This window comes from Artemia sp. Qi Xiang Cuo, chromosome 7 (assembly GCF_049724085.1).
Source record: "Artemia sp. Qi Xiang Cuo chromosome 7, ASM4972408v1, whole genome shotgun sequence".
In the NCBI taxonomy this organism is placed as follows: Eukaryota; Metazoa; Arthropoda; class Branchiopoda; order Anostraca; family Artemiidae; genus Artemia; species Artemia sp. Qi Xiang Cuo.
This window is the reverse complement of record NC_142800.1, coordinates 55,958,482-55,982,507: the sequence shown is the minus strand read 5'-3', so window position 1 is coordinate 55,982,507 and position 24,026 is coordinate 55,958,482. Positions and strand designations below refer to the sequence as shown.

General features: G+C 36.4%; 1 protein-coding gene across 1 annotated transcript in view; it reads left to right on the top strand.

Annotated features, from left to right (window-relative positions):
• Positions 1-14,337: 14,337 nt before the first annotated feature.
• The window catches only part of LOC148950464 (histone-lysine N-methyltransferase SMYD3-like), a 51,912-nt gene continuing 42,223 nt past the window's right edge, over positions 14,338-24,026 (top strand). The window contains exons 1-3 of the mRNA XM_089091870.1: positions 14,338-14,354; positions 16,722-16,896; positions 18,230-18,299. Coding sequence (XP_088947996.1) covers positions 14,338-14,354; positions 16,722-16,896; positions 18,230-18,299 — 262 coding nt within the window. The remainder of the gene's footprint in view (positions 14,355-16,721; positions 16,897-18,229; positions 18,300-24,026) is intronic.

Sequence of the window (24,026 nt, the reverse complement as noted above, 5' to 3'; positions counted from 1 at the left end):
TAACTTTACCTCGTAATTTCTTTCCGTTCTTAAGTACACCGACCTTCACATCTTGAAAACTAATATCAACTTTAAAATACTGTTGCTCCTTACGGATATTACCAACAACTTGAAACCTCGGGACCATGGACACACTTAGACCCTCCAAACACAACTGGTAAAAAAACGTTTCGGCTTGGGTGGTATTTTCGCAGGGAGCATTCCAAACGATAATATTCGTCTCTGTATGTCGATATTCAGATGCCCTAAGCCGACGAGACAGATCTGCACTCCCGGTTTCATACTTTTTCGTTGCACTAGCGATAATTGACATTTGATTTCTTAAGTTTAGAACATCAGATTCAAGCTGTGTAACACGCGAACTCGTAGTATTAACTTCTGATTTTAGCTCAGACTGTGTATTCTCCACTGATACCATACGATTTTCTAACATTTTTATACTATCGTTTATAGAGTCTAGTTTTTTACCATTTTCAGTAAGTATTGTTAGCATCTTAGCAAAATCATCCGCCAGGGTCTTCAGTGAAGCGACATCGTTATTCCCTTCAGATGAAACGGTCGAATTCAACAAACTGTTCTCAACAGACTGGGATCCTACTTGGACAGTTTTAGCAATCTTCCTTTTTGGCCCCATGGCAAGTGCAAATAAAATAAAATATGTAATCTCTCTTACCTATTTTGGCACCTATAATTTATCCACGTCGATGCGGACGTGCAGTTCGCTAAGCCACCGTTAATTTGGGCACGGCTAACACCCCTATCTCCTGCACCGACGACTTCCAACAGCGTTAGAATACCGACGCTACTTTAGGAATCACAACCAACTTTCAGGAATACTCTGTAGCGTTTGCAAAATTCAACTAATCAAATATTTGCATTTCATTCCATTCCTCAGGGCAAGCGGTAAAGACACCTGAACTACTCCTCAATCAGAGCTTGATTCATTGACTTTGGCCTATTTTCTTTTTTTGTCATAATTAAATGACGTAATCCAAGGTGTATAATCCCAAGCCAATTCAATGTTTCGCAATATCTTCACTGTCTAACAAATACACTTTTTACAAACCAATTAAATTCAAAGTTAAATCCAATTTGCGTTCTCACAGTTCAAAGGCTCATTCAGTACTGAATCAGTACTGAACATTGCTTGAATTATTTGAAGGAAAAAAAAAGAAAAAAAGAAAAAGGCTTTACAACACGCTAATCACTTGTACTAAAAGATGTTTGTAAAAACTCCGAATATGAGAATTTGTTCTACGCAATTACATGTTAATTGCAATTAAAACAACATTGTTCCAAATATTGCACTTATATTGAACCTTAAATTATACGAATAAAAAAGAAAAAAAAACACGATTCGGATATTTAGTATCCCTCGCTGGTTTTCCTATTTATCTTCTAAAAACAAACACGGTCATCAGGGTCGTATCTAGGATTTGTTTTCGAGGAGTTTAAAAAAAAATTACGGGGTGGCGAGAGAGTACAAAAAAATATCCTTTTTTGAAACTAGCCCAACGGACTTCAGCAAGATTACCTAACGGACTTCAGTTAGATTAAGGCACTTTTAAGATACTTTGAATTTGCGAGTCGAAGAAGTTTTTTAAAGGGGGTGGGGTTAAAAACCTGGTATCCCCCCTGGATAAGGCCCTGATGACCACAACTAAAAATATGAACACATGGATTTCGACTTCACATATTCAGGGCACACTGACGCTAAAAGGGGCTTCCTGGCAAAGAAAACAAAGAAAAAGCATTTCCACATTTCCAGGTATCGAAAAAAACCACACAAAATAGGACTAGTAGGAACCTTCGCAAACCAATAAAAATAAATAAATCAATCAATAAATCTTATGAAATAAATTCTAAAAACTTATAAACATAAATAAAAAAAATGAAAAATTATTTAATAAATATATAATTTAATAATAATTTGACAAATAATTAAAATAAATCTAATAAATTCATATCTAATAAATTTCAATAAAAACTAATGTTACTAAATTATAATCCACTAATAAACGTAAATGAAATGAACAATCCGAATAAGTAAATCCAATGACGGTGAATCTTTGAGTCTGCAAGGAGAATTCTCTTTTTCAAAGATGCCAGTTGAAAGTGGCGGTCGAACCTCATGTAACTTTATGAATGAAATTCCAATGACGGTGAATCTTCGAGTTTGCCAGGAGAGCTCTCTTTTTCAAACATGCCGGTTGATGCGACAAAGACAGCTACGAAACGGACTTAGAAGCTATGGAAGAGGTTGCCCTTTGGTACTAGTCAAGCATTCAAGTCGACGTGCTTGTGAATATCACACTGAAATAATTTTTCAAAGAAGCTCACGAACTGAAGAAGCCTAAGAACAAATATTGCATTCTTGACTCACCATAAATTTCATTACGGAATGTAATAATAATAATAATAAATTTATTATAAGCCAAAAAATAGGCCATACAACACAGTATTCTTAATTACACTCCACAAAAAAAATAACATGGAATCTAACTTCTCCCCCCCCCCAAAAAAAAATAAAAATAAATAAATAAAATAATTAAACAAATAAAATGAAATAAATAAATAAATAACTAAAAGAAAATAATAATAATAAATAAATAATAATCAAGTTTCACTTATTGCTGTCAACGCTTCATTTACATATTTACATAACTGCATGATTGTCCTTTTTACAGTCGTCTGCAGGATCCCCGGGAACTCCAAGCTACCACCCTCAAAATACTTTCCCCTTAACAGAGAAAGTTGCTGGCACTCGGCAAGAATATGGGCCACATCTTCAATACCTATATTACATCTGGGGCAAGAGTAATCCGCATCGACAAAGTATGCAATGCGGCTTAGCAATAGGGGAGGGGGGGGGGGTCTTTCGCATTAGCATTGCATTGAGAGATCAGTAAAAGTTCAAAAAAAGTTCAGTAAAAAAGGCATGGATCATTTAACGTTTCTCTTTAATAATAGCAAGCAAATGGTTTGAAAACAAAGATCTCTGCTGCGATGTGGCGAAAACTTCGACAATATAACTGTAATAGTTTGCCTGAGCATTTTTCGATTCTGAGCATTTTTTGTTTTCCCTCCAAAATTTACCCCCCCCCCGTCGCCTCGGCCCTCAGAAATGGGGGAAGGAGGGGCCGCTGAGCCTTCCCCTTGAGGCAGATCCCGTTTATTTTCGATTCTGAGTATTTTTGGGTTTCCCTCCAAAATTGACCCCCCCTCCCTTGCCCTCAAAAATGGGAGAAGGAGGGGCCGCTGAACCTTCCCCTTGAGGCAGACACTTTTATTTTCAATTCTGAGTATTTTTGTTTTTCCCTCCAAAATTGACCCCCACCTCCCCTGCCCTCAGAAATGGGGGAAGAAGGGGCCGCTGAGCCTTCCCCTTGAGGCAGATCACGCTTTATTTTCTAGTATGATCAATTTTTAGTGTCTCACCCAAATTTTCCCCCCACCTCCCCGGCCCTCAGAACTAGGTGCAGGCGGGGCCACTGAGCCTTCCCCGTGAGGCCGAGCACGTGGTATTTTAAATTCTGAGCATTTTTGGTTATCTCTCCAAAATTAACCCTCTCCCCTCATAATGGGGAGTCAGAGGGGTCTACGAGCTGTCCCCTTGACGCAGACCACAGTTATTTTCGATTGTTAGGTTTATTTTCATTGTAAGTATAATTTTATTTTTAAATTGGGTGCCGGATTCAAAGGTAAATATAAACCTGTGCTTGCTTGGGCCTTTGGGCGTTGGCCGTGCTTGGGCTTATGATGCCCTATAAAGTGTTTTTATTAAGTGAAAAATAATTAAAACTTACAATTTCGGCCAAATAAGTATTCAAATAATCAATTTATTGTGAGTATGATTTTATTTTTAACTTGGGCGCCAGATTCAAAGGTAATTATAAACCTTTTCTGAAACCGGATCTAGCTTCCAGGATCAAAGCCACATTTACTTTAGCGCCCAGGAACCCATAGGGCCCACAGCTCCCAACTTGGAAGATAAATACAAGCACACCAAAGTTTCAATTCATAAAACCAAACATTAAGTTATTTTACTTTTGGTACAGCAAATTCTTCCTCCTTCTTTAAATAGCGATTTTTACTGGAGGCAAAGAAGAAAAAGCGCAAGGTACTCGCGAACTCGCAAAATCCCATGCGATCTGGTGTTTATTTACCTTTGAATCTGGCGCTCAAGTTAAAAATAAAATTATACAGACAATAAATTGATTATTTGAATGCTTAGTTGGCCGACAATGTAAGTATGAATTATTTTCACTTGATAAAAACACTGTACTGGACATCATAAGCCCGAGCAAGGCAAACGCCCGCATGCATGTAATACAAGCATTTTTAATTTATCAGAACCCAAAAATGAATGACATTTGAAATATTTCTGAACACCCAGAAAGAACCCAAAGTTGATCTCTCCTGTAATTTGATATGTCTCTGCGAAATGTGTTTGCCGACAGAAGCCAAATATCATATCTAAAGTTAGCAAATCACAGAAGGTGCGGGTATACACAAAAGAATTCTACTGAGGGGGAGCCGGATTTTCCGCCATTATTTCGTAACAATCATAAATAAAATAAAAAAACATTTTTTTCCATCTTTTTTAAATTCATGCAATAGATTAGACTTAGAAAAGAAGCTGAGTTTTTTTTCAAACTCTAAGTTCAGTATAAGAAAAAATTGATTGCACAGGGCCTCGAACCCGGATTTCCCGCCTGACAGTCACGATCAGCGACCCTTATACCGTTGAGACACTAAGAGACTTATTCTTTTAGCTTGCTGTATCCATTTTTGACGCAAGCAAATTCCCACAAAACTTGATATTTGGTTTTTGGAAAATAGGGAAGGAAGGATCAGATTGAGCTGAAATTTTGAGGATAAGCTCCCAGGCCCAAAGTCTAAAGCTCTTTTTTGATCCTGGGCGCTTGGACTCAGGAAGCTGAGGAGCTAAAGTATCAAAGCTATAATCCTGGAAGCTAAATCCGGTTTCAGCAAATGTTTATATTTACCTTTGAATCTAGCGCCCAAGTTAAAAATAAAATTATACTGACAATAAATTGATTATTTGAATACTTATTTGGCCAAAAATATAAGTATGAATTATTTTTCACTTAATAAAAACACTGTATAGGGCATCATAAGCCTAAGCAAGGCCAACGCCCGCATGCATGTAATACAAGCATTTTTAATTTATCAGAACCCAAAAATGAACGACATATTTGAAATATTTCTGAACGCCCAGAAAGAACCCAAAGTTGATCTCTCCTGTAACTTGATATATCTCTGCAAAATGTGCTTGCCGACAGAAGCCAAATTTCCCTTCTTGTAACTTGATATGGTCTCTCTATGTCAAGTACCCTTTCCCGACACATTGGTTTGCTGACTCCAATCTTTGTGACTAGTAGAATTCTTTTATGCATGCCAGCATCATCTGTGATTTACAAACTTAAGTTAGGATAATTTTTTAAATCGGTATTTAAAGAAGAAAGAAAATTTTGCTGTACAAAAGGTAAAATAACTTAATATTTGGTTCTATGAATTGATACTTGAGTGTGCTTGTATTTATCTTTCAAGTTGGGAGCTGTGGGCGCTATGGGTTCTTGGGCACTAAAGTAAATGTTTTGGGTTCTTGGGCGCTAGTGGGAGCTGGGCTTTAAAGTATCGTTGGTCCCTGCAGGTAAGTCAATAAACTAAGAATTTCAAGTCTCTGATCTTAAATAATCTTAATAATAACCATATTGATGCATAGCTTAGACCTATATATGTCAACCTACCAGAATTGTGCTACTGGCTCACTATACTTTAAAACTAGGCTAAACAAAAAGGCAATAGGCCTATATAATATTCAAAAAAGTTTACCAGACCGGAAATTTTCAAGTCCCTGTTGAGGGCCCTGAAAATACCAACCCCTTGACACTACTTAAAATGTCCGGCAGGATATGAATATGGGAGAGTGATGAATATGACCAAAATTAACTCAGTTGTTCACTAGACCCGTTTTTTAGCACTAAAGGGCTGGGCACACGTAGCTGATTTCGGGAACTGATTTCCAAATCAGCGCCGATTTTAAAAGAAATCAGCGTCGATTTGAGGTTGAAAAATTTTCTAGTTTTCGGCGGCGATTTTCATCATGATCATCACCAAAAAATACGGATACAAATAAGTCAGCCAGAGATGTCTGTGGTGAAAGACTCCGCTACTGAGCTGAGAAATAAACTGAAAATTAAGCTGAGATCAATTTATGCAACTATTAATAAACTCCAGTTGACTATTTGTGTCCATGATTTTTTATTTTGAAAATCTTGCGCAAAAAAATTTTTCCTTCAAACAATTTTTCTTACCGCTATCGTTTGTCCACTGATGCTGAAATTGGTTTCTGAAATCAGCTACGTGTGCCAAGCCCTTAATATCTTTACATCTTTCTGCAAAGATTATCGTTTTTTAACTCATCTTTGTTCTAAGATCATACAGCTCACGGATGTTAGCAAAAAGAGTGAAGATCGCCACTGTTTTGCCATATAGAACAATGATGAGAGAACTTTGATGATCTACTCATCATTGTTTTCAGACCGCTGATCAGAGCAGAATGATGAAAGACGCTTGCAAATAACCGACAAAATATTTAAAATATTTGTTAAAATATTTCAATTTTAAATTTTTTCTTAAAAAATATATAAGATCTTAGGACTTTTTTTAGTGTAAAAACGCCCCTGCTGTGTTTCCAATTATCTTTTCAAACAATCTGTGAAATCTTGACAATTTTCGGAAGAAAATCGGGAAATGGCTCTCAGGATTTGGGAGAATATCAGAGACGGATCTATGATATTCTTGGTTGAATTTTCAGTAATATTGGTTGAATTTTCAGTAATATTTTTTTTTTGTTATATTTTTAGAGGTGTTCGAGTGATTTGCGAATAAAGTACAACATTTTAAAAGTTCAGAGTGCAGGTTTACTGGAGCCAGCTGTGATTCCGGAAAGAAAACTCGTCGATTAACTTTGTTAAAAATAACAAAAAGAAGCAGCTAGAAGCTTGAAATGTATTTAATTTTGAAACTAAGTGCAGTCATATTTATTCAGACTCTAAAGCTGTTTAATTAAGACATTTTTCTTCATCTACACCTAATTTTCCTCGTACTTGGAGGCTCAGCACGTCAGCCCGCTAAGTTCAGGACGGGGACAGTAAATTTGGAAGAATTACGGACACCAGGCCTGTGACCATTGAGTCTAAGCTAAGCAGATAATATTTTTTTACCACTATCCCCAGAGTTATTCACAAATGATAAAGAAAACATGCAAAGTCGCAGTTCATTAGTATTCATATAACTGAAAAAAACTATAAAAAATAGCAAAACATTTAGAGACCGCTTTACACTCATAATCTGTGTCTGTCATATGGCTTTTTAGATGAGCAGCTCACTCTGGTCATGTAGTAACTCAGCTGTGCTGCGGACGCCACTACTCCTTTTAGCCTCTTTCTGATGGGCAGGTCAACCGTCAGTGTTTCTGCTGTGACTCAGGCTCGTTTCAGTCTAATTTTCGTCTGAATTGTGGAAACCAAAGTTACTGTTATAAATCGAGTCCTTCTGTCAGTCCTTACTTTCTTGAGTAAGCTAAAAAGTCTTTCTAAAGTTACATTCGAAAATGGTGATGAAAACAAGTATTTTACAAACTTTGCTAAGTTTGGTTTTCACGGTGGTCCCTCGCACTCAAAGCCAATTGCCAGCAATCCATGGCTGTAAGAGTTACTGTTTTATCATCGTTGGCACTACTCTTTGTCAATGGTGCTTCTTGACCACCCGGGCAATGAATGGAATCTTAAATATGGGCCAGGGGTGGGTGGGTTTAGTGACTTAGCTTTTTCGGGTTTAAGCTTTTTCGTTTTCTTTTACTGGTTGTTAATGATCCTCGTTTTCATCCTTTATTCATGATTTTATGCTTTATAATACAGTGACAGGCCATGGCGGACTATATTCGTCAATTTCTGCTTACCCAATGTTACTTCATCAGTAACATTCTTATGCGGCATATTTTTCAGGAATGGGATTAATTTGTCAACCAGCGAAAATGGTAAATTGTTTTTAAAATGCTGAAAATTTGGAAGAATTACGGACACCAGGCCTGTGACCATTGAGTCTAAGTTAAGCGGATAATGTTTTTTTTTTTACCGCTATCCCCAGAGTTATTCACAAATGATAAAAAAAAACATGCAAAGTCGCAGTTCATTAGTATTCATATAACTGAAAAAAACTATAAAAAATAACAAAACTTTCAGAGACCGCTTTACACTCATAATCTGTTTCTGTCTTATGACTTTTTAGATGAGCAGCCCACTCTGATCATGTAGTAACTCAGCTGTGCTGGCAGACGCTACTACTCCTTTTAGCCTCTTTCTGAGGGGCAGGTCAACCGTCAGTGTTTCTGCTGTGACTCAGGCTCGTTTCAGTCCAATTTTCGTGTGAATTGTGGAAGCCAAAGTTACTGTTATAAAACGAGTCCTTCTGTCAGTGCTTACTTCCTTGAGTAAGCTAAACAGTCTTTCTGAAGTTACATTCGAAAATGGCCATGAAAACAAGTATTTTATAAACTTTGCTAAGTTTGGTTTTCACGGTGGTCCCTCGCACTCAAAGCCAATTGCCCGCAATCCATGGCTGTAAGAGTTACTGTTTTATCATCGTGGGCACTATCGGAATGTTCCTGCCACTCTTTGGCAATGGCGCTTCTTGACCACCCTGGAAATGAATGGCATCTTAAATATGGGCCAGGGGTGGGTGGGTTTAGTGACTTAGCTTTTTTGGGTTTAAGCTTTTTCGTTTTTTTTACTGGCTGTTAATGATCCTCGTTTTCATCCTTTATTCACGATTTTATGTTTTATAATACAGTGACAGGCCATGGCGGACTATATTCGTCAATTTCTGCTTACCCAATGTTACTTCATCAGTAACATTCTTATGCGGCATATTTTTCAGGAATGGGATTAATTTGTCAACCAGCGAAAATGGTAAATTGTTTTTAAAATGCTGCAATTTTCGTCTCTGTATCTTGTACTCGATCATTTGATGCAAACCCCGTCAGATTTACAGAGCAACTGCAGACAAAGTCTAATTTTTTTTCATATTTCTTTAAATTTGTAGTAGTTTTGGATCATTTTGAACCTACTGAATCAGCTGGATCGAGATAGTGCCAGTTCCCATCTTCTTGGTGCAAGCCGACACCTGTGGCTAGTTTATTAATTGAAAATAATTATTTAATCACAAACCCTGAATGTGTTCAAATAATAAAAACAGAATAATCAATGCAACCATTGTGAAATGGATAAAGGGCAATGTTCATACATATACCAATAAATTCAAATCGCGCGGCCTCAATTGCCTTGGGCGCTGGGGAAAATCCCTAAGAGACCAAAGACAACAGCCAGAAAAAAAAAGAATGACCACAAAGCAAAATCTTCCAGGGATCAAGTTTTCTTAAGATTTTCGGGGGATTCGGTAACTTCTTTTTTGTCGGGAGATGGATTAGAAATTCAGTAGATCTCCCGAAAAATCTGGAGAAGTGGAAAAACTGGCTCATTCAATTGAAAATTGGAGTGGCTAGTGCACTTTTTAATAGTCGGAAGTGATTGGAGGGCAACAAGCCACCCCCCCCGACCCCCCCAAACGCATTCCCCGAAACACATCCAATCAAAATTTTTAGATAGCCATTTTGTTCAGCATAGTTAATTTCCAGATAGAAAATATATTTTTGAGGAGGACAATCCCCCACAATCCTCAGGTCAAGGGTTTTATGTTATTCCCTGGGGGCATATAAGAACGATGTTGGCACAATGTATTATTTTATATTTTTTTTTCCTTTAGACCAGGGCACTTCGTATCGAAGATGTTGTCGCAGAAACTTCCAAAAGGGCTCGTTCAATTGAAAATCGGAGTGGCTTGTGCCCTTTTTAATAGTCGAAAGTGATTGGAAGGTAACTAACACCCCTTCCACGTCCACAATTTCCCGAAACACATCCAATCAAAATTTTGAGATAGCGATTTTTTTCAGCGTGGTTGATTTCCAGACAAAAATTATGTTTTTGAGGAGAACACTCCCCCACAGCCCTCAGGGGAATGGTTGTAAGTTATAAGGTTGTAACATATAAGGGTTTTATAGAAAGTGTTGTCGTAGAAACTTCAAAAAAGGCTCATTCGATTGGAAATTCAAAGGGCTAGTGCTTTTTTAATAGTCGAAAGTGGTTGGAGGGCAACTAACCCCCCTCTCACGCCCGCCATTTCCCCAAACACATCCAATCAAAACTTTAAGATAGCCATTTTGTTCAACGTAGTTGAAAGCTCTGGAAATTAGGTCTTTGAGGATGAAAACCCCCACAACCCTCAGGGCAAGGGTTTTAAGTTATGCCCTGGGGTCAAATAAGGTTTTTATAGAACGCGTTGTCGTAGAAAAAAAAATGGTAGAAAAACCAAAAAAGGCTCATGCGCCTGGAAATTGAAATGACTAGTGCCCTTTTTAACAGCTGAAAGTGATTGGAAGGCAACTCAGACCCCTTCCACGTCCACCCTTTCCCAAAACACATCCAATAAAATAGCCATTTTGTTCCACGCAGTTTAAAGTTCAAAATTATACCTTTGAGCAGGACACTCCCCCCACAGTCTTCAGGGCAAGGGTTATAACCTATGCCCTGGGGGCATATAAGTTTTTATTGAAATCTTCGTCGTAGAAACCTGAAAAAGGGCTCATTCCATTGGAAATTCAAAGGTCTAGTGCCCTTTTCAATTGTCGATGGTCCCGAAACACATCAAATCAAAATTTTGAGACAGCCATTGTGTTCAACTTAGTTGCAGGCTCTGGAAACTAGGTCTTTGTGAGTGACAACCCAACCACAGCCCTCAGGGCAAGGGTTATGAGTTATACCCTGTGGGCATATAAGGTTTTCATAGAAAGTGTTGTCGTAAAAACTTCAAAAAGGACTCATTTGATTTGAAACTGAAATGACTAGTGCTCTTTTTCATAGTGGAAATCGATTGAAAGGCAATTAACCCCCCTCTCACGCCCTTTATTTATCCAAACACATACAATCAAAATTTTGAGATAGTTATTTTGTTCAACCTAGTTGAAACTTCTGGAAACTAGGTCTTTGTGGATGACAACCAAGCCACAGCCCTCAGGGCAAGGGCTATAATTTATGCCCTGGGGGCAAATAAGGTTTTAATAGAAAGTGTTGTCGTAGAAACTTCAAAAAGGGCTCATTCGATTGGAAATTCATCTATCCAATCGAATTTCATCTTTCCAATTCGATGCCCTTTTAATAGTCGAAAGTGATTGGAAGGCTTGACATTTTTATAGTAAAGATCAATTTGGGTACAATGTATTATTATTTTTTTTTCTTTTGTTTAGACCAGGGCACTTTGTATCAAAGGAGTTGTCGTAGGAACTTTGAAAAGGGCTCATACGATTGAAAATTGACAACAAATATACTTTGACCTCATTTCACTCACTTCCGCTGAACTCTGCATCATAGTCAGATTTAGCTAGTTGCTCCACCCCGAAGGACTGAACAAGCAAAAATTACATCAAATAAAATGTATCAAATATGTATCAAAGCAAAAATGTATCAAATACTTTGATACATTTCTCAATAAGAAAAATAGGAATTGAATATTGACAGTGTTATAATGCACCAAATAAGAAAAAAGTTTCAATGAAGCAGAATTCAACTGGCCAAAAAAGCAAATAAAAAGAATAGTTCCATATAAAGAAATGAAAAGGACTCACTTGCCTTTTCAGCAAGTAATTCCATATAAAGAAGAATTAAAAAAAAAATATATATACACGAAAAAATGCATCGGCTAAATATACAAGTGCGCGTAAATTTGTTAGTATGCAATACTGTCATTAAAACCCAAGGATGTTCTGCAATAGAAGGTCCTCTTCAGTGTAGGTGCGTAAGCGGGATTCATTTAAGTCGTTTATTCCACCATTTCTCTTTTGCAAAGACAACAATCTGCAGATAATTCAAATTCTTTGCCAGTGTGTATTCTTTCATCTATTAACGATTTTTTTTTCTCCTTGTTTTCAACAGTACAGTCAAGATAATTGTCGAAACATCGATCTATTTATTGATTATTACCAACTGCAAATGAACAGTTAACAAGTGAAAACTTTGGATTCTTGATGATCTTGAACTAAAGCAAAGCTCATCAGTTTAAAAATCTTTAAAAAAGAGTAATACGGTCCCAATGTATTTTTTTTTCTGACCAAGGCACTTTGTATCAGAGCCCGACCAATAAATCTGCTGTCTGAAATTATTGGGTAGATATGGGGATCAGTTTTGGACATCATAAAAAAAGTATAAGATACTGGCCATTTTTTTTTTAATTTTGTTTTTACGCAACTTATTCAGAAGATGTTACCAGACTTCCTAATGTAATCTTTGCTTGTCCAGTCCTTGGGGGTGGAGCAACTAGCTAAATCTGACTATGGTGGAGAGAGCAGCGGAAGGGAGTCAAATGAGGTCAAAGTATATTTGTTGTCAATTTTCAATCGTATGAGCCCTTTTCAAAGTATTTGAGAAATGTATCAAAGTATCAAAGCATTATATTCAAAAGTAATTGGAGGTCAAATAGTCCCCCTCCCACCCCCACCCTCCCATTTGCCCATTATTTTTAAAAACTAAATGTTCCCTTAAGATTAAATCAAAATGCACTGTGTTAATGATAATTCCTAATAAGGTATCTCAGCACTATCCCAAGAACGACAGAGGGTATTATGTTCAAACTTTCGGGGCTACTTCTGCTCGTAAAATTTAACCAAATCAAAATAGTGTAAGTGTATCCACGCTATCAAAGAAAGTAAACAGATTTTTTGCAAATGGTATCAAGTTTTCTATTTCAAGTCAACCAGACAAGGTATGAAACTAAATTAAACACTACTATTTGTTTCCAGTTTTTCAAAAGGTTATATGTTGTTAAAAATTGCTGAAAATTTTTTCTCCAGCATACAAATAGCAGGCAAAACTATAAAGTCTTAAAAAACGAAAAGATTTAAAGTATTATTTTCTTTGTCCCTGAAAAAACTATCCCAATATAAAACGAACAGAAATTAATTAAAAAAATTCCACAAAATAAGTTTCCAAAGCAAAGTAAAGAACTCCATTAAACCAAAAATGGGCAAAATTAAATCAAATAATCTACCAAGCGTGGAACTACCACAAATCAGTATCGATAAATAAATGAAACCCAAAACGAACAGAAATTACAATAAATAACCGAGTCAAACTCAAAACGAGCAGAAATTAACATGAGTAGGGTTCAAAACCCCTATGCCTTCCAAAGGCCAGAACATAATTTGCACTTTACTGAAAAAAGATACAAACGAATATGCGTTGTTCCCGGAGCACAACAGATCCAGTATGGACCTTAATTTGCTCCGAAGTGCGAATTAAGGTAATTAAGGTAATCAGCCCTGATAAATATAACATTTATCAAAAACATCAATAAAAACATTGATCAGCTCTTAGGAGCTGGCAAGGACAAAATTCTTTAATCCAACGGGATTGGGCTTGTTAGGAACTAATTGCTTGAGAGTCGACATACCCTGGAAGGGTATCATATGTTCGTCAATTGAACAGTTTCCGTCACGTGGCAACTGGACACAGATATTCCTGAAGTTGTCAAGAATCGGCTGCACTTTCCGAATTCTATTTTTGTTTTTTTCTTCGTCTGAGATTTCTGAATCAACAACGAACTTCAGGTTTGACCGGATTGTGAAGAATCTTTCTCGCCTCATCTTTTACGATATGGTTTCCACCCTAATCTTCCAAGACCAGTACATGCAGATTCGAGGAAACTTGAGGTTCCCTATCAGGATGACAAAAAATTTTCAGCTCGTCTGGAGTTACATTTAAGCTTTTGTGGTGGGCCAACTGATAGCTGTAGTTCATGCAAAAAGCTGTTCGTTCAAAGAAGCTCTCCGGGTAATATTGCAAAAATAATTGTTCTGTACTCCAGTTGTCGTGCTCCTGGAAATGACCGGGGCCCACGTCCAAGCCACGATAATGATCGAACTGTATAGACTTCCTTCAGGACAAGGTTGTTTTTACTTTGTCAGCCTTCAAGCGCTTGGCACGGGTTGCTAAGGGTACGTCATCATCAGATTCTTCACTTTTAACATCTGGAAGAACAGCATAGCTGCTTGATGACGGAATGGCAGCAATAGCTGGTTTACCAGCAGAGTCTGAACACGACAAACAGTGGTTTTTTATCCATTCCTCATCATCATCTAAATCAGAGAGGTCCAGGTCGCTCTCATCGAGCATTCCGAGGGCGTCATCAAGGGAAAACACAATGAAGGAACAGGTTCAGTAAGCTTAAAACTAATAGGTTGTTGCCAATTTAGTAAATAAAACAATCACTGGCATCTGCTATCCCCATGAAAATCGAGATTTGAACTACGAAAAATCAACCCTAGCTTTTTACTCGATTGGAACCGCCTGTCCACAGACGTGGACATGGAGGTTTTCCAAGTTCCAAAAGATGACACTTACCAAACTAACTGCTTTTAACACGATCTAAGCACTGTCTACTATCAAAAGAGTACACCTGATTTTTTTCACAACTCGTTCTCACCACTTTCTTTTTTTTTCTTTTTTCTTACCTTTGCTTATTTTCATTTCCTTATTTTCGCCTTTTTTAGTTTGTAAGAACACCACAAAAAGTCGCAGAAACTTTTTGAAAAATATCACAGATGACATTTCAGGTTCAAAAAGTATGTTGAAACAACGAAACCTTTGCTAGATGATGAGGCCTTTGCACAAAAAATATTTTGCAAATGATCAATAAATCTATAGATACAATGAATGAGCTATTCAAATTATACAAAATTCTAATTTGAATCTCTATTTTATAGTCAAAAACTAAATATATTAACACATAACCAAGATGGTCCGGTTCGTGCTTTTAAGATTCGTGCTTTTGAACTTACCTTAAAAGGCGTGCAGGTCGTATATATTATGAAGTAGAAATTTGACTAACATGATTGACGAGTCAGAAACCTGTCCACACATCGCATATACCAGCAGTCATATTATGGAATCACTCATAGAATCATAGGTGACTGCACCCTGGTAAGATGCGACTGTCCTTGGTAAGTCAATGTACCGGTTAAACCGCACTGTATATTCATGCCTCAGGTGTAGGAATTATTGTAGGGTTCATATTGTGTATATATCCTTGTAGGGTTCAAACTGCATACACTATCACTACTAATTTCTGTTCGTTTTAAGTTTTAACGTCGTTCCTCACTTACAGTTAAAAAAACTTGTTTTTTTTTAATTTAATTATTGAACGTTTTTTAATTAATTCAGGTTTTGATTTTGGCACACCGTACATGAATAATTAAAACAAAATTTGCATATTAATTTTACTTTTGTTTGGTTAAATAGCTTTCTCGAAACTTGTTTAATTTTATTTACGAATGTTTTTATTAGTAATAAATATACATAACTTACGAATTAACTTACGTAACGAACTTCTATATTCATATAGTTTTAATACGTATATTAGGGGGTTCACCCCCTAGTCAATACCTTGCTGTTTAAGCTGAAGTTCGAATTTTGTTTCAATTTTGTAAAAAATGACCCCTTAATCACAAAGGCCGTTAATTAGAATAAATAGCTCTTATGAAAGTACTAAAAAATCTTTGGCTTAAAGAGCGAGGTATTGACTAGGGGGTGAACCCAATCATATATGTAATATTTTCAGTTCGTTTTAAGTTTTGATGTTGCTGCTTACTTTCAGTTGAAAAACTTGTTTTTTTTATATTTAATTTCTGGCCTTTTTTAAAATAATGTTGGGAAATCCGGCGTCCTCTACATAGCAATGTTCCTTCCCCCATGAAAACTTCCTTCATGGAAAGATCCTCCCATGTAACCCCCCACCCACTCATCCCCCCACTACCAGAAAAAATCCCCCCTGAAAACGTCTGTTTACTTCCCAAAAACCAATACTATATGTTAACATTGGGCAAAGTTCATAACTTTAAGCCCTCCCCCTGGGGACTTTGGGGGATTAAGTCATCCTCAAAGACATAGTTATCATATTTTAGACCGTGCTGAACAAAATGGCTGTTTCAAAATTTTGATCGGGTGACTTTGGGAAAAAAATGAGCGAGGGAGGGGGCCTAGTTGCCCTCCATTTCTTTGGTCATTTAAAATGAGCACTAGAACTTTCAATTTCCATTCCAATGAGCCTTCCCACAATATTCTAGGACCACTGGGTCGATACGATCCCCCCTGGGAAAAAAACAACAAATAAACACACATCTGTGATCTTTCTCATGGCAGAAAATGCAAAATTCCACATTTTTGTAGATAGGAGCTTGAAACCTCTACAGTAGGGTTCTCTGATGCGCTGAATATGATGGTGTGATTTTCATTAAGGTTCTATAGCTTTTAGGGGACCTTCCCCCCTTTTTTCTAAAATCAGCCAAATTTTCTCAGGCGCGTAATTTCTATGGGTAGAATTAAACTTGATGAAACTTATATATTTGAAATCAGCATTGAAATTTGATTCTAATGATGCATCTATTGGTATCAAAATACCGTTTTCTAGAGTTTCGGTTACCATTGAGCCGGTCGCTACTTACTTAAAGTTCGTTACCACGAACTGTTTGATATGCACTTGTATAACATGTACAATTTTCAATCATACATTATTAATTCTAATTTCAGGCCAACAAAGGTTTTTAGATGTAGTGGCTGTAAGTACATCTATTATTGTGATCGATCATGTCAAGGACAGGCATGGAAGACCCAAAAAGATGAGTGCCCTTGTCTGAAACAAGTGCAGCCTTGTGAAGTCTCAGACACAGTTAGACTATTGGGCAGGATTTTGTTCAAATTTAAGGTAACTGTTTGTTGTGTTTGTATTCAATTTTTTTGGAAAAATAGCATTTCGTTATGGTGTTCTTCCTAACTAAACATTAGGAGCTGCCAAATAATCCAGGGAACAGCTGGATTCAACCATTGTTTTCTAATAGTGTATATGCTATTGTACTGGATGATTAGTGATGTGAATGGTTTCAAACAACAAATAGGTTCAAGTAGTAAAAAATGATACAAAAAAAAACTTAATGAACAAACTCAAGTTGTATTCTTAAGTCCTTAACATGCTTTTGCTCAAGTCCTTAATATGTTTTCTTTTATTTATTCATTTATTTCTTGGTCGTTTTCAAGAGTTAGATTGTTGAGTTCAATGCACTCAACAATTACGAGCTCACCTCTCTGTTGGGGGCGTATTTTTTTGTCATTATGTTGTATTGTATTGACTTAAAACTGAATTCGTCTATTCATTCCCTCCTTTATAATTCACTCCAATTACTCCATTGCACCGGAATATCTGCATATGTTACATAGTGCATAATACCACAACAAATGTTAGTGATTCACTAGTATCACTACAAATTGTTATATTTCGAAATTCTAAGGAGTCATTGAGCAAAAACTTCATCTCTGTGTCAGGAAACAAAATCCACTAATTCTGTTTTCTCATCCTTAGACTATCAAAATGTCATCAGTGAGCTTTTAAAGTTCAGGCAGGCATAACACAACATATTCTAATTACAAGAAAGTCATTTTTAATCTCAAGTCTACTAATAAATGTAAGGAGGATGTTTTGAGATAAGCATCATATCTGTAGAAATAATTCCAAAATCAGACTATGAAGCATGCTAGTTAAGTTTGATGTGGCTAATGAAAATTTGAGTTTAAATGCCAGTTTATGTTTGCATTCTTTTCTGTTTTCTTTTGTGCAGCTTAAAAATAACGGAACATAACTTATTCTGTTGATTAATTAGGGCAAATTCAAGTTGAGACCTCTAGCAATTTCTTGAAAAATCAAACCTGTACCATGTAGGATTTCAGTAATTTATTTGATTGGTGAACAGAACTGCTGTAATTGATAAATTACAGGTTAAAACAAAACTTTACAAAAATTTGCTTTCAATAGAACTGATTTTTCTTTGGGGGGAGGGAGGGTGGATGAAGTGCCGTAAGATTTAATTTTCTTGTGACTTTCCTGAAAGTTTGATTAATCTCATATTCAAGTCAGCAAAGATCAGGATTTCAGCAGAAGTCTACACATTCTTGAATCCTGCTGGGTTCAACTGTGGGTTATAGTAATAGAACTTTCAGCTCCTAAAAGCCATAGTCTATTATCATTAACCGAATTTTTTATTTAGCGGAATGGGGACATGGAGGAGAATCGTATGTCGAATACAAGATCAAGACGATTCAAAGATCTTATGTCTCGTAAGTGTTCATTTTCTTTATTAATAATAACTTTTTCAAATTAATATCCATGGCGCTTGAAACACTAGGGAAACATGATTTACACAAATGTCAAAACTAGGCTCGAAAAGGTGTGACTAAAAAAAATGCACTAATTACACGATGATTGAAAGTGATAATATAAGCCAGTGAGGTGCCACATCACATTATCATCACACATTTTTATGCTCTAAAGCTTATAATTTTCTGACTTTTCTTTTTACTCAATTCGTTTAAATATAAGTAAAAACTGTTAGACGATAGAGGATTTTTTGATGGTAGAGAGCGTTGAGGAATATTGAGGGGAAAGTTGAACTAAATCGAAACCTACTATGTGCATACAGATTGTCAAAAGGGAGTATCTTTGGAACAGCTTATCGTATCAAGCTGAAATTTCTAGGGCATCATGAGGGGATGTTCAATTGACCAAAAGACAATATGTTCATACTACTACTGCTGCTGAAACTACTGTTACTACTTCTGTTAATTCAACACTGCTACTACTACTCTACTAATTTTACTATTACAATACTAGTACTACTAAGGCTAAGGGTATGAAGATGAAAATTTAAGAGCATTTTGAGTTGAAACTTGAATTGAATTAAAACGCACTATGTGCATACTGGTTGTTAAAAGGACGTATCTCAGGAATGGCTTAGGGATTATGTTGGAAGTTTCACGGAATGCTTAGGGAGAAGATTAATTGACCAAAAAGGCAACATGCGCATGCTACTATTATTATTAAAAACCACTACTGCTACTACTGCTACTCCAACTAATACTTCTATTGCAGCTACTACTAAGGCAAAGAGTATTAAGGTGAAAATTTCACGAATTACTGAGGGGCAAGTTGAAGCAAATTAGAACACGCTATAGACATATAGTTTATCACAAGGGCAAACTGGCAATATCAAAGGAACGACTTATAGTATTAAGTTTAAACTTCCGGTTCTGGATGAAGGGGATATTCAACTCATCAAAAGGTAATGTGTGTGTACTAGTTCTACTACTACTGTTAGTGCTACTACTAATCCTACTGTTACTATTACTACTAGTACTTCTACGATTACTACTGTGACTACCACAACAACTAAGGCTAAAGGTATGAAGGTGAAAATTTCTGGGAATATTGAGGGGGGAAGTTGAATTGAATCAAAATAGATTTTGTGCATGAAGGTCACTGTATCAAGATAATTAGCAGTAAGTTCACCGCAGATGATTTCTGGCTCTTCATTCTCGGTGCGAACAAACAGCTCCTTCCACACACTCTTTCAATAGTGCATACAAACAGCTCCTCTCATTTGATATGCCATCAGCGGTCCAATTACCCTGGAACACGTATTTTGGTAGAAACTTTTCTCAAAATGCCTTTGAAACCGACTCGAGGCTTCGAAACCTACTTGTAATCAGTGTTTCCACTTATCTTTTCAAACAATCTGTAAAATCTTGACAATTTTTGGGAGAAAATCGGAGGATGGCTCTCAGGATTCGGGAGAATGTCGAGAGAGGGATCTCAGGATTCGGTAGAATTTTCAGTAATATTTTATTCTGTGTTAAGTTTTTGAGGTGTTCGAGCGATTTGCGAATAAAACACAACATTCTAAAAGTTCAGAGTGCAGTTTTACTGGAGCCAGCTGCAATTCCGGAAAGAAAATTCATCGATTAACTTTGTTAAACATAACAAAAGAAGCAGCTAGAAGCTTGAAATGTATTTAATTTTGAAACTAAGTGCAGTCATATTACATTCAGTCTCTAAAGCTGTTTAATTAAGACATATTTCTTCATCTAGACCGAATTTTTCTCGCACTTAGAGGCTCCACATATCAGCCCGCTAAGTTCAGGACGGGGACAGAAAATCTGGAAGAATTACGGACGCCAGGCTAGTGACCATTGAGTCTAAGTTAAGCAGATAATGTTTTTTTTACCACCATCTCTAGAGTTATTCACAAATGATAAAGAAAACATTCAAATTCGCAGTTCATTAGTATTCATGTAACTGAAAAAAAGTATAAAAAATAGCAAAACGTTCAGAGACCGCATTACACTCATAATCTGTGTCTATCACATGGCTTTTTATATGAGCAGCCTACTCTGATCATGTAGTAACTCTGTACTACTCCTTTTAGCCTCTTTCTGAGGGGCAGGTCAACCATCAGTGTGCTTGCAGTAACTCCGGCTCGTTTCATTCCAATTTTCGTCTGAATTGTGGAAGCCAAAGTTACTGTTATCAAACGAGTCCTTCTGTCTGTCTTTACTTCCCTGAGTAAGGCACCTCTAGAAAATACTGTAGACAACCTTGACAGCAACGAAAAACGTTCAGTCTATACCATAAAGTTCATTATCCATGCTTCACAAAACAATACTTGTTTTTGGATGAACAAAAAGCTGCTTTTACTCGGCCGACTTTGCCTGAAAAAGCCATGATCAAGACAAGGTTTCATAAGTCACATACTGACTAGCAGAGACTAGAAGGCTACAGTTACAAAAGAAAGCTGTTTAAGGACTCATTTAAAAGCTAATATTTTTTACCTAATCGCTTTTTATAAATTTGACTTGATAGCATATTCCCACAAAGTACACTTACGGTTGTTTCCCTCATTTTTTCAAATGAAAAACGTGCCTTTTCTAATGAAAAGACAAAAAAAAGGGGGTTTGAACTTAGGCAGGAACAAAAAGACTAAGGGGACAAGGCCGCCTTTTCCCCTCAATTACCGCCATTAAAACTAGCGCACAGACTTCATCGCAGAGTGAAGTTTGAAGGTTCAGTTCAAAACTGTTGATCATTCAAGCTAAAAATTTGGTTGATTTCTAGTTGAAATATTTTTATTTTTAGTTGATTTGTTTTCGCAATAATCTTTTACTTTTAAAATGAGTAGGCGACTTATGAAACTTACTAAGAGGGTCTGGAAGGGGGAGTGTATGTGAGGGTTCTTATAAACCTCCAATTAAGGGCTTTAGACCAAAATTATTGCAATGGTACTGTTATATGCTTCCAAACTCTTCCTGTTAAGAAGTGGCACCAAAAGTGCCATTTTTAGTACTATATGGCACTTATGGATGATAAAATTGATAAAAAGCACGTAGATACGAGTAAAAGGTATAAAACAAGCCTTCCCTGGATATGTAACTAAAACCCGCTGGTTGTTGTAAGGTTCGGGTATTACCTTTCCTTTCATCTCCATGAAGTTACAAATTTCTTTCTTTAAATAAAAGAACCGTTGAAGCATTGATCGTTGGCTTAGCTATCTTGCTTCACAGTAATACATCACGTCTCCATTTTCAGCTTCCACATCTTCAAAAAACTTTTCAAACGGTATCCATTATTTCTCTCCACGATAAAACCTTGCAACGCAATGCTTCTTGATGGACAATACAGTGAAATGTATATGGAGCTTCAGGTCCGGACTCCAGAAGTTTGCTGTTGACTCTTCCAACGACACCTTTATTATGACCACGCATGTTTTTTTCCACCGTCCATGGTGATTCTGTTTAATTTATCCCAGCTCAAGCTGCATGAAACCAGAGCTTGTTCTAAGTAGTGAAATAAATCCTCCCCATTTGCAAAAAAATTCATACGCATAAAATTCTTCACAAATCCCTCGCCCAAATATTAGAAATTTTTCCGTATCCACACGTCCGTACTTTCGTCCATCGCAAGAGAGAAGTACGTAAAAGACTGCGGTTTGTCCTTAAGCTGTTCACACAAGTTAGCACCCAAGTCTTCGGTGCGGCGGGTGCAAGTTCTAGTAGAGATTAGTGTTTTCAGAAATATTTTTCTGTTCTGGGAATACTTCTTCCACAATAGCTAAGACACACTCTATGACAAGTTCGCTGTCGGTAGATTCACTGTCTTTGTAGCTGGCACGTAGGTGCAATTAGATGCCTAGTAAATCCCAAAACAAACAAATCCAACATGTCGTTTTTAAGCTTTTCTTCATGACCTCTAACAGTGCCAGTTATTCACTGACGCGTCGTCAAAGCAACACCTACCATGTTCTTTTTTTTATATCCTTTCTTTTTATAGGTAATTTTCGGTAATCGCTTTTAACCCGCGGCTCCAAAGCGTCCTCTACTTCTAGTAGGCCAAAAAATTCCTTATGAACTTTTTCAGTAGAGTAGTTCCATCATTTAAAAATCAAAACAAGAAACTTTGCTTTTTTTTATTCTAACACTGCCAAATTTATTTTCTGGCAGGAAAAATATTATTCACACTAATGAAACATTTGTCTTAGAACATTTACTTTTATGCCATCTTCAAAAAAAAACTTTGAAATAAACGACAGATGCTGCTGCTAATTACTGCATCATATTTATGCACTTATGGATTTATACATAAAATATATCAACAAAATACAAGAAAATTGAAAATATCCGTCCAAAACTGGTATTAGTTGTGCTAAAAAGGTGTTAATAAAATGATTTTGCACCTTTTTCTTTGTAAAAGAGATTTTATAAAAATTTCTTTATATACGAAGTCTAACGAGCCGTTTGAGATTGAGGTGTATTCTGATTCAAGCAAAGCCAACGCGTCTATGCTCTTGCAAAAACTGTGTGGGGGAGTGGGGTAAATTTGAATTTTTTTGGACGAAATTCTGATATGATTTTTCTATCTTGCTCCAAATGTTAATATTCAAGATGAACAAACACGATTTTTTGGTTTTTTGTAGATCTCCGTCAACTATAAGTTATCCTCAGTATCAAAGTACTGTATAGACTAATACTAACCTATGTCATTCAAAAAAGAAACATAAAAAACAAAGATACATTCATCAGCAAAAAGAAAAGACAGTATTTTACAAACTACAACAATCATAAATCAACCCCTTTAGGCTATCAAACTTTAAATGATCAGAAACTACTTTAAATGAAGAAATCGAGGGAAAAAACTTGAAATGATCACAACTACGATTCTCCAATAAAGTTCACATATCAGATCCAAGGTTTTTTTCAGGGATAAATTACAGATTTTGAAAAAATAACTCATCAAATTTTTTTTTATATGCATTTTTTACGTTTTACGAGTCCAACAGTTTTTTTCTTTTGGGGGGGGGGGGTCATTGTCTCTTTAATAAAGACGAAATATTTTGAACTGAAAATATCACTTTGACAATTCATTTTTCTGTATGAACAATATTTATATATATATATATATATATATATATATATATATATATATATATATATATATATATATATATATATATATATAAACTAAATATTTGAAATATTGGATTATTTTATAATTATACTTCTATTATTTAAATAGTACAGACCAATAGCCGCTTAGATGCAATGCTGCGACAAATCTTAATTCCAGGATTTGGACTCGTCGACATCACCTTTCCAACTGACTCAATCTTTTGAGGGTCTCTCAGTTATTTGTAAGTGAATTTATATAGAAAATTCAGCGAAATTCCCAGCATATACTGAACTAAATGTGAAAATGGCGTAAGTTCAATATTTCAGAAACTCTTACATTCGATTGAAACTACCCATAAAATGGTCAGGAGGGGGCCAAACGAAATCAATGCACTCGTGCATTGAGGAGTGGCGCCCCTCGAGGAAATTATAGCCTAGTAAACGACAGAGCATTCGCACGGGATTCTGACTAATGGACAATTCTTCTGGGATTGGTATGTTTTGATGGGCGTCTTGACAATTCTGATGGGCTGAAAAACCTCTTCCTAGCTAATTTATCTATTACGGGTT